Source organism: Equus quagga, chromosome 14, assembly GCF_021613505.1.
Source record: "Equus quagga isolate Etosha38 chromosome 14, UCLA_HA_Equagga_1.0, whole genome shotgun sequence".
NCBI lineage: Eukaryota > Metazoa > Chordata > Mammalia > Perissodactyla > Equidae > Equus > Equus quagga.
In genome coordinates this window covers 71,221,571-71,234,674 of record NC_060280.1, presented here as the reverse complement: position 1 = coordinate 71,234,674, position 13,104 = coordinate 71,221,571, and the positions used below count along the sequence as shown (strand labels likewise).

Genomic DNA, 13,104 nt, shown 5'->3' with positions numbered 1-13,104 from the left:
AGACCATGCATACATATTGGCTAGGACTTGCCCATCCCCAACCACAAGAAAGCCAGAATGTGCAATGCTACCATGTCCCTGTGGTGGAGATGAGGAAGTATCAGGTGGACTGCACTAAGTGTTAATTCAATTGTTTACAGTGTGACTTTATTTTCCTCACTATAGGCAAAATTAAGACAAAAGCATGTCTCCTCCTCCTTGGTAGAATGGGAGGATGTTTTCAAAATGGGTGTTATCAGAGCCGGCCCAGTGACATAATGGTTAGGCTTACGTGGTTTGGTTCTGCAGTCTGAGATTTGTAGACCTGCATCCTGGGCACAGACCTACGCACCACTCATCAAGTGATGCTGTGGCAGTGTCCCACATACAAAATAGAGGAAGATTCGCAACAGATGTTAGCTCAGGGCGAATATTCCTCACAAAAACAAAAACAAAATGGGTATTCTCATATCCTTATTCAAAATTGTCATCAGCGAAATATTTTCAAGCGACTTTATTCTCGTACAGGCATGCATCATTTAATGATGGGATACATTCTAAGAAATGAGTCATTAGGTGATTTCGATGTGTGAACATCGTAGAGTGTACTTACACAAACCTACATGGCATAGCCTACTACACAGCTAGGCTATATGGTACTAACATTTGAGACTATGTTCATATATGTGGTCTGTCATTGACCAAAACATTGTTATATGGAACGTGACTATATTTTATATACTCGAACTGCCAAAAGTGACTAGAGGGCATGCATATTAACTCAAAAAAATTTTGTGAAACCCTAAAGATTCAGTATCACTCTATTCATCTAATTCCCCCACTGTCAGCAGGGGCTGTAAAACGCCATAAAAGAATCTTGAAAATATGATTGAAATTTATGCAGCAATAAGTCTGAAGTGGTCAGACACCCTAATGATAGCACTTAAGATCATTAGATATACGTAGAAGACAAGAAATATTAATGGATAAAACATATGGGACTTTCTATTACTTTTCTAAAATCTGTGCATTGGCTATCTATTCCCTTTGATGACGTGGTATGATAGTATTTGAAATCATTAATGAAGTGTGCCAAGCATTTCACAGGTGGGCAAAAGTAGAAATCAACACAGAGGGCAATGCCCTATTAGGCAGCCTGCTGTACATTCATTAAACACCACTGTCAGAGGCCACACTAAGTTCAACTCAGCACTAAGAATGCAACACAAGGATTACTGATGTTCTTTCTCTTATGTTCAGAGATAGTGGTGGTAGTCTACAAGAATTTTTTTGCCATTACAAGCCCACTTCTACCCAGTTGGCATGACTTTAAACTTACTCAAGACTTGTTGACAAGTGGGACAAATCTTGAACCCATAAAGATATACTTCAATTCCAGTACAGTGGGTTTTTTTCATTTTAGCATTTCCTTTGATTCTTTATTAGAGTTTCCATCTCTCTGCTTCCATTATCCACTTGCTATTCTATGTTGTCTACTTTTTTAATTAAGACCTCAACATATTAAGCATAGTTGTTCTCTGTCTGCTAATTCCAACATCTATGTCATATCTGGAAATGGTTCTAATGAGTGCTTTATCTCCTCAGACTGGTTATTCTTACCTTTTAGTGTGCCTTGTAAATTTTTGTTGAAAGCTGGGCAAGTTTGTATCAGGTAATAGGAACTGAAGTAAATAGGGCTTTAGTGTGAGGATTTATGATTATCTGGCTCATAGTTGGATTGTGTTTACTGCTCGTAGTGAGTAGCTATAGGTACCATAGGCTTCAAATTCCTCTAGCATCCTGGTTTTGCCCACCCGTTTACTTTAGGCATCCTTAAATATTCTTCTTCAGAGTCTGTATCTTACAACTCTTTCAGCTATAACCCACTATTACTATAATGGAGCCCTGCTTGTGTGGTGGTAAGTTAGAGGGAGGGAGATTATTCTGTAATATTCTGATTCAATGCTAGTGTTTTTCAGGAGCTTGTGTCTTGCGGAAATTGAGTGGAGTGCTCCATTTCCCCTACTACTTTCCTTGGCTACAGCATTCCAAGTTTAATTTCTTGTAGCTCTGACCTCTGCTGACCATGCTTTTCTCCCTTCAGGTAAGACAGGAAGACTAGATGAGTCACACACTGGAGTGGAAGAAGTGCCCTTCTCCCAATTGGGATAAGAGTCTGGAAAAGTCTTTTGCCCTAAAAAGAGCAGACCTTTAGGATGGAGAAGGCTCTGCGTATATTTCACAATGGTTAAGTTTCCTCTAACCCTACCAGAGCCAAGAGAAGAATTTTCTTGGCTCTTCACTATGAGACGCTAGTGGGGTTCCTAGATACAAAGCTCATTAAAGCGCTAAGGCTCCCTAAAGATTGCATCCCTCAGGAGTTTCTCACTGTCATGTTAGTCCCCCACACAGCTTTCACTAATCATCAAAATTATCATTTAACTGCTCCTATTAGTTTATGGCTCCATGGCTTCTGCTCCAGATAAGCAGATCTCAGCTATATCTGGTTGTTCCCTTCTCTTCATATTTTGGGGTGGGAATTTGCCCTGTGACCTCAGTTCTCTGATGGATCCAAGAAAAGTTTTGATTTTCAATTTGTGCAGATTTTTCCTGTTGTAAGAATGCAAGTGACAAGACAACTTCCAGGCTCTTTACATATTGGAGCTGAAACCAGAAATCACAAATCATAACTTTTTAAGTTCAACAATTAAATGCTATTTTTAATGATATAAAGTTTTTTTTCTGATTTACTTATGAGTTTGATTTTGTAACCGAAAGTTCGGTCTCTGAACCCAATGCCAATCCAAATAACGAGAACAGAGTCTTGAGTGGAGGAGGAAAGGTTTTTACCATGCCAGGCACAGGGAGCAAAGCAAGGGCTCATGCCTCAAAAATTGCTAGCTCCCCCAATGAGGAATGGGTAGGGATTTTTATTTGGGGTTTTGGGTAGGGGAGGGGGAACATGTAGCTTGTGCAGCTCGGTGCTTTCCCACCAGCCTGCATTTGGCCTTGAGAGCTGCTTGCAGCAAGGCGGGGTGGGGGGTGAGATAGGAGGATGGCAGGTGGGCGTCCTTCGCCACCATTGTCTCATCTTCCTGTTTGAGGCTGGTTAGAGCGCCGGAAGTCTAGGAGTTGAGGTCTGGGAAGCCCCCGCTCCTTGATATTCTTGAGACAGCGGTTTTCCTGGCAAACTTCAAGGACACATGATTAGCTAAACTTTAGTGTGCCTCCAACTCCAGGCCACCTGGGCTTTTAACAATTTGTAACTCCTGTTTAGTTGTAAAGCTCAAAGAGTCCAAATTTAAAGAAACAGGTGTTTACATATGAGTGGAGCTAGAGAAGCAGGAAAGGGGGTGGTGGGTTTTAGTTTTAACCCCATATACTCTGGGCTCAATGTGGGGGAACTGATATCAGGGCTGATGTTAAGAGCCTGTAACTATTTTTTTTTTAACTTTCTATTTCTTTTTGTATCTCAAGTATTCCTTACAAGATAAATTTCATTACTGCATTATATTTTCTTGGGTTCTTTGATAAGGGCCTATTAGTAGTACATATTTCCAGTTTTTTAATGTCTCCAAATATAATTTCACTCTCATTTTTTTTTTCTTTTTTTTCTTAAGAAAGATTAGCCTTGATCTAACATCTGCCACCAATCCTCCTCTTTTTCATGAGGAAGACTGGCCCTGAGCTAACATCCTTGCCCATCTTCCTCTACTTTATATGTGGGATGCCTACCACTGCAGCGCTTGCCAAGAGATGCCATGTCCGCACCCAGGATCCGAACCAGCAAACCCCGGGCCACAGAAGCAGAACGTGCAAACTTTACTGCTGCACCACCAGGCCGGCCCCCTATTTCACTCTCAGTCTTGATAGTTGCTTAGCATACAATTTTTCATTGACAGTCACTTTCCTCATACTCTGTACTTTACTTCAATATTTGTTGATTTGCATTATTGCTGAAGATCAGTCAGCTGTTATGACCTACCAATAGCCATTTTCACAAGGCATATATTTTGAAGCTATTTTGTTAAATTCTATCAAATTTCAGATTTTAATATCTTCTTGTAAATTGACCCTTTTTTCTTTAGAAAATGCCCTTTGTATCTCTTACTTCCTCTCTTAAAGCCCACTCTATCGGATATTAATATAGACACACCAGGATTTTTTTCCATTATTTTTTTGACATAAATTTTCCTCTCTTTAACTTTAACTTTAACTTTTCATCTGTGTGTGTGTGTCTTTGTATTTAATGTACTTTCTTATAAACTAAAAATGCTAAGTATTTTTTTAGGCTGTCTGATTATATTCTTATTTTATTTGTAATGGTTACTGTACCTGTAATTATTGATAGAGTTAGGTTTAAATCTAACATTTTGCTATTTGTTTTCAGTTCGAGTCTTAAATTCTTCTCTCTTTATTTCTGTGTTTTTCTGTCTTCCTTTGTATTAATCAAATTATTTAGTCTGTTACTTGTTTTTTCATTATTTTATTTACTTTTTTCATTGCTATTTTCATAATTCTATCTTCTTATGATATTCAACACCATTTTTATATTATAATTTACTTACATTAAACTTTTACCATATCCTAATTAATCCAAGACCCTTACAATCAGTTAACTTCATGTGAGAGATTCTTTTATTTTTTTATATTATTGTCTATATTTTATTTCTAAACATTTTTTGAACCTCATGATGCATTATTATTGGTGCTTTAAATGCTCAATAGTTTTTTATATTCACCCTTTCCTCTTCTATTTATTCCTTCTTGCACTTCCATCTGGGATAATTTTATTCAATTTTGGAATTTCTTTTAGTAATTTTTGTAGTGTGGGGTTATATTTTATGCAGTTTGTACTTCTTTATGGAGAGAAATTAAGGCTGAAACCAGCTACTTTGTCATGGCAGTGTAGAAATAACAGTTTTCCTTTTTTTAAAATTTGTAATTTGGGTTTTTTCTTTGCCTGCTTTTAAAAATCAATTTTACAGAGGTATAATTTGCAAACACTCAAATGCATCCTTTAGGTGCACAGTTTGGTGTGTTTTGACAAATGTTGTCCACCATCACCATCAAGATAAAAAGTCTTTACTCCACCACAATAGAATCCTTTGTGTCTCCTCTCAGTCATCTCCCCACCACCCTGATACCCAGGCTGATCTGCTTTCTCTCACTATAGACTAGATTTGTTCTTTTCAGAGTTTCCTATAGATGAAATCACATGGTACACATACTTCTATGCCTGACTTCTTTCGCTTATCCACTTATCCTTCTTTTCCTCACTCATTGATGCAGCTGTACATATCAGTAATTCATTTCACACTAATTATTGGTTCATTGTATAAATAAGTCACAATTTAACATTTATTGTTGTTTAACATTTGTCTTACTTCCTGTCTTGGTGTATTATTAATAAAGATGCCATGTAGCTTCATTTGTAAATATTGTGGACATGTGTTTTCAATTCTCCTAGATAAACATTGAAAAGTAGAATTGCTAATAAAATGGTAAGTCAAATTACAAGTGTATGTTTAATATTTTAACAAACTGATTCTTCTGCAAACTGATGGTATCATTTTATATATCCAAGAGCGATATATAAGAGTTTCAATTGCTCTGCATCCTCACTAATATTTGATTTTGTCATTTTTTTGAGTTTTAGCCATTTGATTATGTGTGGTAGTATCTTATTATGGTTCAATTTAGACTCACCTGCTGATTACTAATGTGGAGCACTTTTTCATCTTTCTATTGGCCATTTCACATATTTCCTCTGCAAGGTATATGGCTGAAACCTTTGCCCTTTTCTCATCATGATTTTGGTTTTTAACTTGTGGGATATCTTTATACATTTTGATTCAAATGTTTTATTGGATATATGCATTAAAATATTTGCATCCAGTATATATCTTGCCTACTTATATCCTTATTAAAATCTTCTGAAGAAAGTTTTCAATTTTAGTAAAATTCAATTTTTAACAATTTTTGGCTCATACTTTCCTGTTTTTTCTAAGAAATATATACTTATTTCACGTTTATGAAAGTTTTCTCCCACTTTTTTCCATAGAAATTTAACAGTTTTGGTTTTTAAATTAAGGTCAATAATCCAATTTAAGATAATTTTTGCATATAGAGTGAAATAATAGTCAAAGCTCAGGGTTTTTTTCTTTTAAAGATTGGTCCTGAGCTAATGTCTGTTGCCAATCTCTCTCTTTCTCTTTTTTTTGTTCCTTCTTCTCCCCAAAGCCCCCCAGTACATAGCTGTATATTATAGTTGTAGGTACTTCTAGTTCTACTATGTGGGACGCTACTTCAGCTTGGCTTGATGAGCAGTGCTAGGTCTGTGCCCAGGATCTGAACCGACGAAACCCTGGGCCGCCAAAGTGGAGCATGTGAACTTAACCACTCAGTGTTAGGGCCGACCCCACAAAGTTCAGTTTTTGCTGATGGATAGCCAACTTTTTCAGTATCACTTGCTGAAATCACTATACTGTCGCCTTTAAAATGCTTGGCATTTTGATTAAAAATCAGCTGAGTGCTATGCGTGAGTCTGGACTCCACATTCTGCTTCATTGATCTCTATATCGATACCTATAACAATTGTGCACTTTCGATTAGTATGATTTACAACACTTATCACTATCTTTTAACACACAAGTTGTATGATTATATGACTACTATGTGGATTATGTTCCTACTATGTGCATCTTCATCCCCCAAACCCTCCAGCTGCCCTTCATTATTCAAATTAGTGCTTTGACAATTCATTTCCTTCTAATCTTTTTGGAATATTCTCTTGATGCTATTTATATGTGAGCTCTGTGGGAGAATAGTTCAACAGCAATAAGGAACTGGATGAACAACAGTTTTGGTGCTTTCATCCCTTGGTATCTCCCAGAACCCTGCCCTCAAGAAGTAGCTGCTTTTATAAGTGCTGTCTCTGGGCCTCTTTAAATTTACAATCTCTATAAAGATCTTTGGGTGTTATTGTGAGAAATAATTCTGTCAGTTTCAATAACCAATTTGTATAAATCTCCCAAAGAATCTCTTTCTTGGACTTACTTTGGAAGCGTAGGAAGGAAGGTGGTTTCCCTACTGATCTGGTTCCTCTTTATGCTACTGATTAGGAGAAGTTTCCTTCTCCATGTTTAGGAACTGGGTGTTTAACAGCCAACAGAAACCAAAGAATACAATGACCAGTCCTCTTGCTTACTTAACAGTAAGCTTTACTTGCCTTTTCTTCTAAGCTACACTGTCAACCAGATAATTGTACCTGAAACTTTCATAGGTGCTTAACCCAAATATTTCCAAAGTTAGATTTTTCATTCTGCGCTAACAACTTACCTCTATTACTTTCTCTGTTTTGTTGAGCTATATCACAACTGCCAAGCATGCTAAATTTTTCCATCAACTTTACCTCCTCACACAATTGGCTACTATTTGCCATCCATTGCAAAACACTCAAGTCCTACTGCTACCACCTGAACCTGGATTTTCATGTATTTTTCTGATATGCAGGTGAGAAAGCTCTTTAGTTGATCTTTCCTCCCAAAAGCTTACCTTCCTCCAATCTGTCTCCCATGTGCTACAAATTATATCTCTAAATACATATGGTAGTTATATCTGCTTTATTTCAATAACTCTCCCAAATTTGCAAGATAAAAATTTATCTTCCTAGTGTTTCATGCAAGTTTATTCATGATTCCTCTAATTTTTCTGACTTCTTATGCATCCTATGTTTCCTTTATTTTGGGACTATAAAATCTTTGAAAAGGAGGTCTGTGTCTGTTCAATCTGTATATTCATGTGTGTAGCACACAATAGCCACTTAATTTATATTTTTATATTGAATGAATAAATACGTGGATTCAGGCTGGAAAGAGAAAAAAGAGAACTTAAAAATGTAAACCAAAAATCAAATGTAACTCAAAGTTGTTTTATCTAACCCTTTAACACTCAAAAATATTAATATTCAATAACTTTATTCAGTGGTCAATATTCATATTAGCTAAAAAAATCACACAAGAGAGATTTATGGTCTTGAAATTGTTCAATATCTTGGCTTGGGTGGAGGATACACAAATCTGCACAAGTGTTAAAATTGTGTACTAATTAGCACGCATGCACATGCACAAATAAAATGGGGAAATCTTAATAAGATCTGTGGATTATATCAATGTCAATCTCCTGTTTGTGATATTATGATATAGTTTTACAAATTGTTACCACTGAGGGAAGCTGGGCAAAGATATCAAAGGATCTCTCTATTTTTCTTACAATGTTGTGTGATTTTACAATTATTTCAATTAAGAAAGACACTAGTATTTACCTTATATATCATCATTAAAAATCTAAATTATTTTCAACATGGTTTTGTTTAATACATATTATCATATTTTTGAATCTTACAGCATATTTCCAAGTTAAAACTCATAATGATTCTCTCCTTGGTCACCCATTACACTTATCACAATGAACCCTGGGTAATACTACACTTGCTTTTCTCCCTCAGCAGACCACGACCTCCGTGAAGGTAGAGACCTTGTCTGTTCTATTGTTTATCATGTGCCTTAACACTCAGTAAATGTTCCATAACATTTTTTGTTATTGTGAGTTAAGTAAAATAGTGTGATTACAAGGAACTGAAAAGAATCCAAGTGAACTCAATGGCTAAGTCATTTTGTTCTAACTTGTCCTCAGTTTTCTCCTTTGCCAAATGAGTAGGATTATATAATTGTCCATACCAGACTTGGTTTATTGGAATGAACACTAATAATCAACCTCTTACGTAGGTCACTCTTTCATGGTTTAAATAGGCCATGTTTTCATAGTTGGTGTGATTTTCTTCCCAGCATAGCTTCATAGCTTACTTAAAGCAAGATATGCCAAGCTAGCAGAGAAAGAATGAGTTGCTAAGGCATCTCTGGAAGGCAACTTCTGCTGCTATTCTGAGGAATCTGAGAAGCACTCTCCAGTTTTAGCAGCTGTCTACCAGTTTTCTCTTATTGGTGTGCTATGCTGTGTTGACATTTATTACATTAACAGGATACATGTGACATTTAAATTAAGCATTTACCTTGTGAGAAATTAATTTATACTTTCAACGTAAATACATATTTGGATGACTGTTTGTGAGGTTCATGGCCCAAGCCTTACCACCCCAGATGGTGTCCAGAGTCCATTTTATACTTTAAGTCAAGTAAATGTGAATTAGAGACTAGTATAATTACACAGGAAGTACTACTTAGGACCTAGTTTTAAAATTGGGAGCTGCTTTCAAAACTTTTTGGTAGTGTATTCTTTCTCTCTAAGGTTATTTGCTTATTTTTCATATATTTACTATTTGTCCCCCGTTTACTCCCAGATAATTTTTGTATTGTATGATTCCATTTTTTCAATTATTTTATTGAGATCATAATCATTTATAACGTTGTGTAATTTCAGATGTACATTATTATTTGCCAGTTTCTGTATACACTGCCCTGTGCTCATCCCCAATATTCTAGTTTTTATCTGTCACCATACATATGTGCCATTCACTCATCCCCCAATCCCTTATATTTGAAACCATAAAACTCCTAGAAGAAAATATAGGAAGTATAGTCTTTGACATTGGTCTTAGCAGCATCTTCTCAAACACAATGTCTACTCAGGCAAGAGAAACAAAATAAAAAATAAGCAAATGGGACTACATCAGAGTAAAGAGCTTCTTCAAGGCAAAGGAAACCATGAATAAAACAAAAAGACAACCCATCAACTGGGAGAAAATGTTTGTAAATCATATATCCAACAGGGGTTAATTTCCAAAATATATAAATAACTCATACAACTCAACAACAAAAAAATAAACAACCCAATCAAAAAACGGCCAGAGAGGGGCCAACCTGGTGGTGTAGTGGTTGGAGTTGTGTGTTCTACTTCGGTGGCCTGGGGTTCATGGGTTTTCATCCTGGGTGAGGACCTACACACCACTTGTCAAGCCATGCTGTGGCAGTATCCCATATACAAAATGGAGGAGGATTGGCATGGATGTTCACTCAGCAACAAACTTCCTCAAGTAAAAGGAGGAAAATTGGCAACAGATGTTAGCTCAGGGCCAATCTTTCTCATTAAAAAAAAGGGGGGGGGGGGGCAGAGAACCTGAATACATTTTTTCCAAAGAAGACACACAGATGGCCAAGATGTATGTGAAAAGTTATTCAACATCACTAGTTATTAGGAAAATGCAAAACAAAACTACAATGAGATATCACCCTAAGCCTGTCAGAATAGCAATAATTAACAAGACTAAAAACAACAAATGTTGGAGAGGATTTGGAGAAAAGGGAACCCTCATGCTCTGCTGATGGGAATACAAACTGGTGCAGCCACTATGGAAAACCACATGGAGATTTCTCAAAAATTTAAAAATAGAAATACCATACAATCCAGTGATCCCACTACTGGGTATTTATCCAAAGAACCTGAAATCAACAATTAAGAGAGACTTATGCACCCCTGTATTCATTGCAGTATTATTCACATTAACCAAGATGTAGAAGACACCTGTGTGCCCTTCAACTGTTGGATGGATAAAGAGGGTGTGGTATATATGTATACAAAGGAATACTACTCAGCCATAAAAAGACAAAATTGTCCTATTTGCAACAACATGGATGGATCTTAAGGATATGATGTTTAGCAAAGTAATTCAGACAGAGAAAGACAAACACTTCATGGTTTCAATCATATGTGGAAGATAAACAAACACATGGATAAAGAGGATAGATTAGTGGTTACTGGAAATAAGTTTAAGATTGCTAAAAATATAAGCTTTGTATTTAGGAGAAAAGACCAGGAGCTCTGTAAACGCAGAGGGAAATCCAGACAGTTGTATCAGCGACCAATATAGTAAAAACAGTGCATACAATGCATATGTAGACACATGTTTACTTTTAAAAATCTTGGAGGTCAAAGGGAAAAAAATTAAAAACTTAAAATACAGTTTTCATTAGCTCATAAACGTGAATAAAACCATTCTTCTTGATATTCAATCACATTTTGTCTGATATTTTCTAATGTAAAAATTTCCCTGTATGGATTTTATATTGTATAATGGATTGTGAATGTCACAAGTGAATTTTTAAATAGAGAAAGTCTACAAAGGGAAATAAGGGGCTTTTTATAAGCCTTGATTTAAATTGCACAAAATAAAATACAAAAGTATTATACCGGACAGAAATTCTGGAGAATATTTATACAAGGGTTAGAAGAAAACCACTTCATTGGTGAATTACTTGATAGAACATAAAAAATGAGAATAATCCATTATCCTTCCTCTTAGATTATTACCATTAAATGGTTGCTTAAACTGGGATTGTGAGAAGCATTGCACTGGAAAAACATTTAAAAATCATTAAAAAATTATGACTGTGTAATTGAAATGTTGCTTAATAGCGTAATGTTCATGCTGGTAGTTTAATTTAATTATAAATTTAAAAAGGAGCTAGTCTTATCTGTCCCTTCTTGATTATTTACTGTGAGTGAATATTGATTTACTTTTCAGCTTGAGCAGAGATTTCTTCACTTCTTTGTTCCTCAGGGTGTATACCACAGGGTTTAGAAGAGGTGTCAGCACTGTGTAGAAAACTGCCACAACTCCGTCCACAGCATCCTTAGAGCCTGGCCTCAGGTAAATGAAAACACCAGGGCCAAAGAAACAAAAGACCACAGTGCAGTGAGAGGCACAGGTCTGAAAGGCTCTGTGTCTCCCCTCTGAGGTGCGGATCTTCAGGATGGAACAGACAATGGACACATAGGACAACACTATCAGGAGAAAGCAGCCTGAAGCCACTACCCTGATATTGACAAAGATCATCATCTCATTGGCAGAAGTGTCTGCACAGGCCAGGTTGAGGATGGGCGGTGCATCACAGAAGTAATGCTGGATCTGGTTGGACCCACAGTAGGGCAAACGGAACATCAATACGGTCTGGAATGCAGAGTGCAGAGAGCCACTGAGCCACGTGGTTGTGGCCAGGAGGGCACACATTCTCCCACTCATCATGCTGCTGTACCTGAGTGGGTAACTGATGGCCAGGTAGCAGTCATAGGACATGACAGTGTAGAGGAAACACTCGGTGCTCCCCAGAAAGTGGAAGGAGTAGAGCTGGGCCACACAGCTGTGGAAGGAGATAGTCTTGTCGCCTGGGGAGACCAAGGACATCAGCATTTTGGGCACAGTGACTGTGGAGAACCACATGTCAATGAAGGACAAGTTGGTCAGGAAGTAGTACATGGGGGTGTGGAGGTGGGAATCTACCAGGATCACCAGCAGGATGAGCAAGGTCCCCACCACCGTGAACACATAAATCACCAAGAAGATTCCAAAGAGAAGGGTGTCCAGTGGTGCTGCGTGGGGAAGGCCCATGAGGATGAATGTTGTCACGAGGCTCAAGTTTGCCATTTCTTCTCATCTATGTTGCTTTGTCCCTATAGGAAGAAAGGCACATCCAACATTTACTGTGAACATATTTCCTATGAAATATGGCGACTCCTTTTTCCCTGGTGGAGAACACAGCAGGTAAATTGTCATTTATCTTTTTCTTAGCACTTTTGCTTCAACATGGGACTTTAAAGAGGAATGGTCACTTCCTTATTTCAGTACCCAAATCAGCCAAATAGAAAGGAATCAGTCAAATAAAAAAGGGGAATAAATTCATATAAAATCCACCAAATAGAAAGGAGGAGTACATTTTGTATTCTGGATTCTGTAGATTTAGAAAAGATATGCTCAAACTAGCAACTTTCCAGAGTTGCTACACTCTCCCAGGGATAAGCCTTTATTCAGGCCTGTCTCTTTCTCTCTTTGTCTCTCTCTCACACACATATAAACACACACATGGAGGCACACACACACACACAGCCAAATATACAGGTGCAGCCTCTGATCATGAGAGAACATCCACTATAAATATAAATTCCTAAAGAAATCATCATTGATGGCTGAGAGAAAATTGCCTTCCTAAGGCTCTCTGTTCAGCAGCAGATGTGTCAAGGTGGGACCTCAGCAATGGTCAAGCATTACTTGTAGCCAACTTCTTCTCTTCTACCCTAGACCATACTCCCCTGATAATACATGAAATCTGA

The 13,104-nt window shown here is 37.2% G+C and overlaps 1 protein-coding gene across 1 annotated transcript; it reads right to left on the bottom strand.

Annotated features, from left to right (window-relative positions):
- Positions 1-11,485: 11,485 nt before the first annotated feature.
- LOC124225889 (olfactory receptor 10G7-like) lies at positions 11,486-12,421 on the bottom strand. Its single transcript, XM_046638681.1, has one exon. It carries the CDS (start codon positions 12,419-12,421, stop codon positions 11,486-11,488), a length of 936 nt encoding a protein of 311 aa, XP_046494637.1.
- Positions 12,422-13,104: the final 683 nt, after the last annotated feature.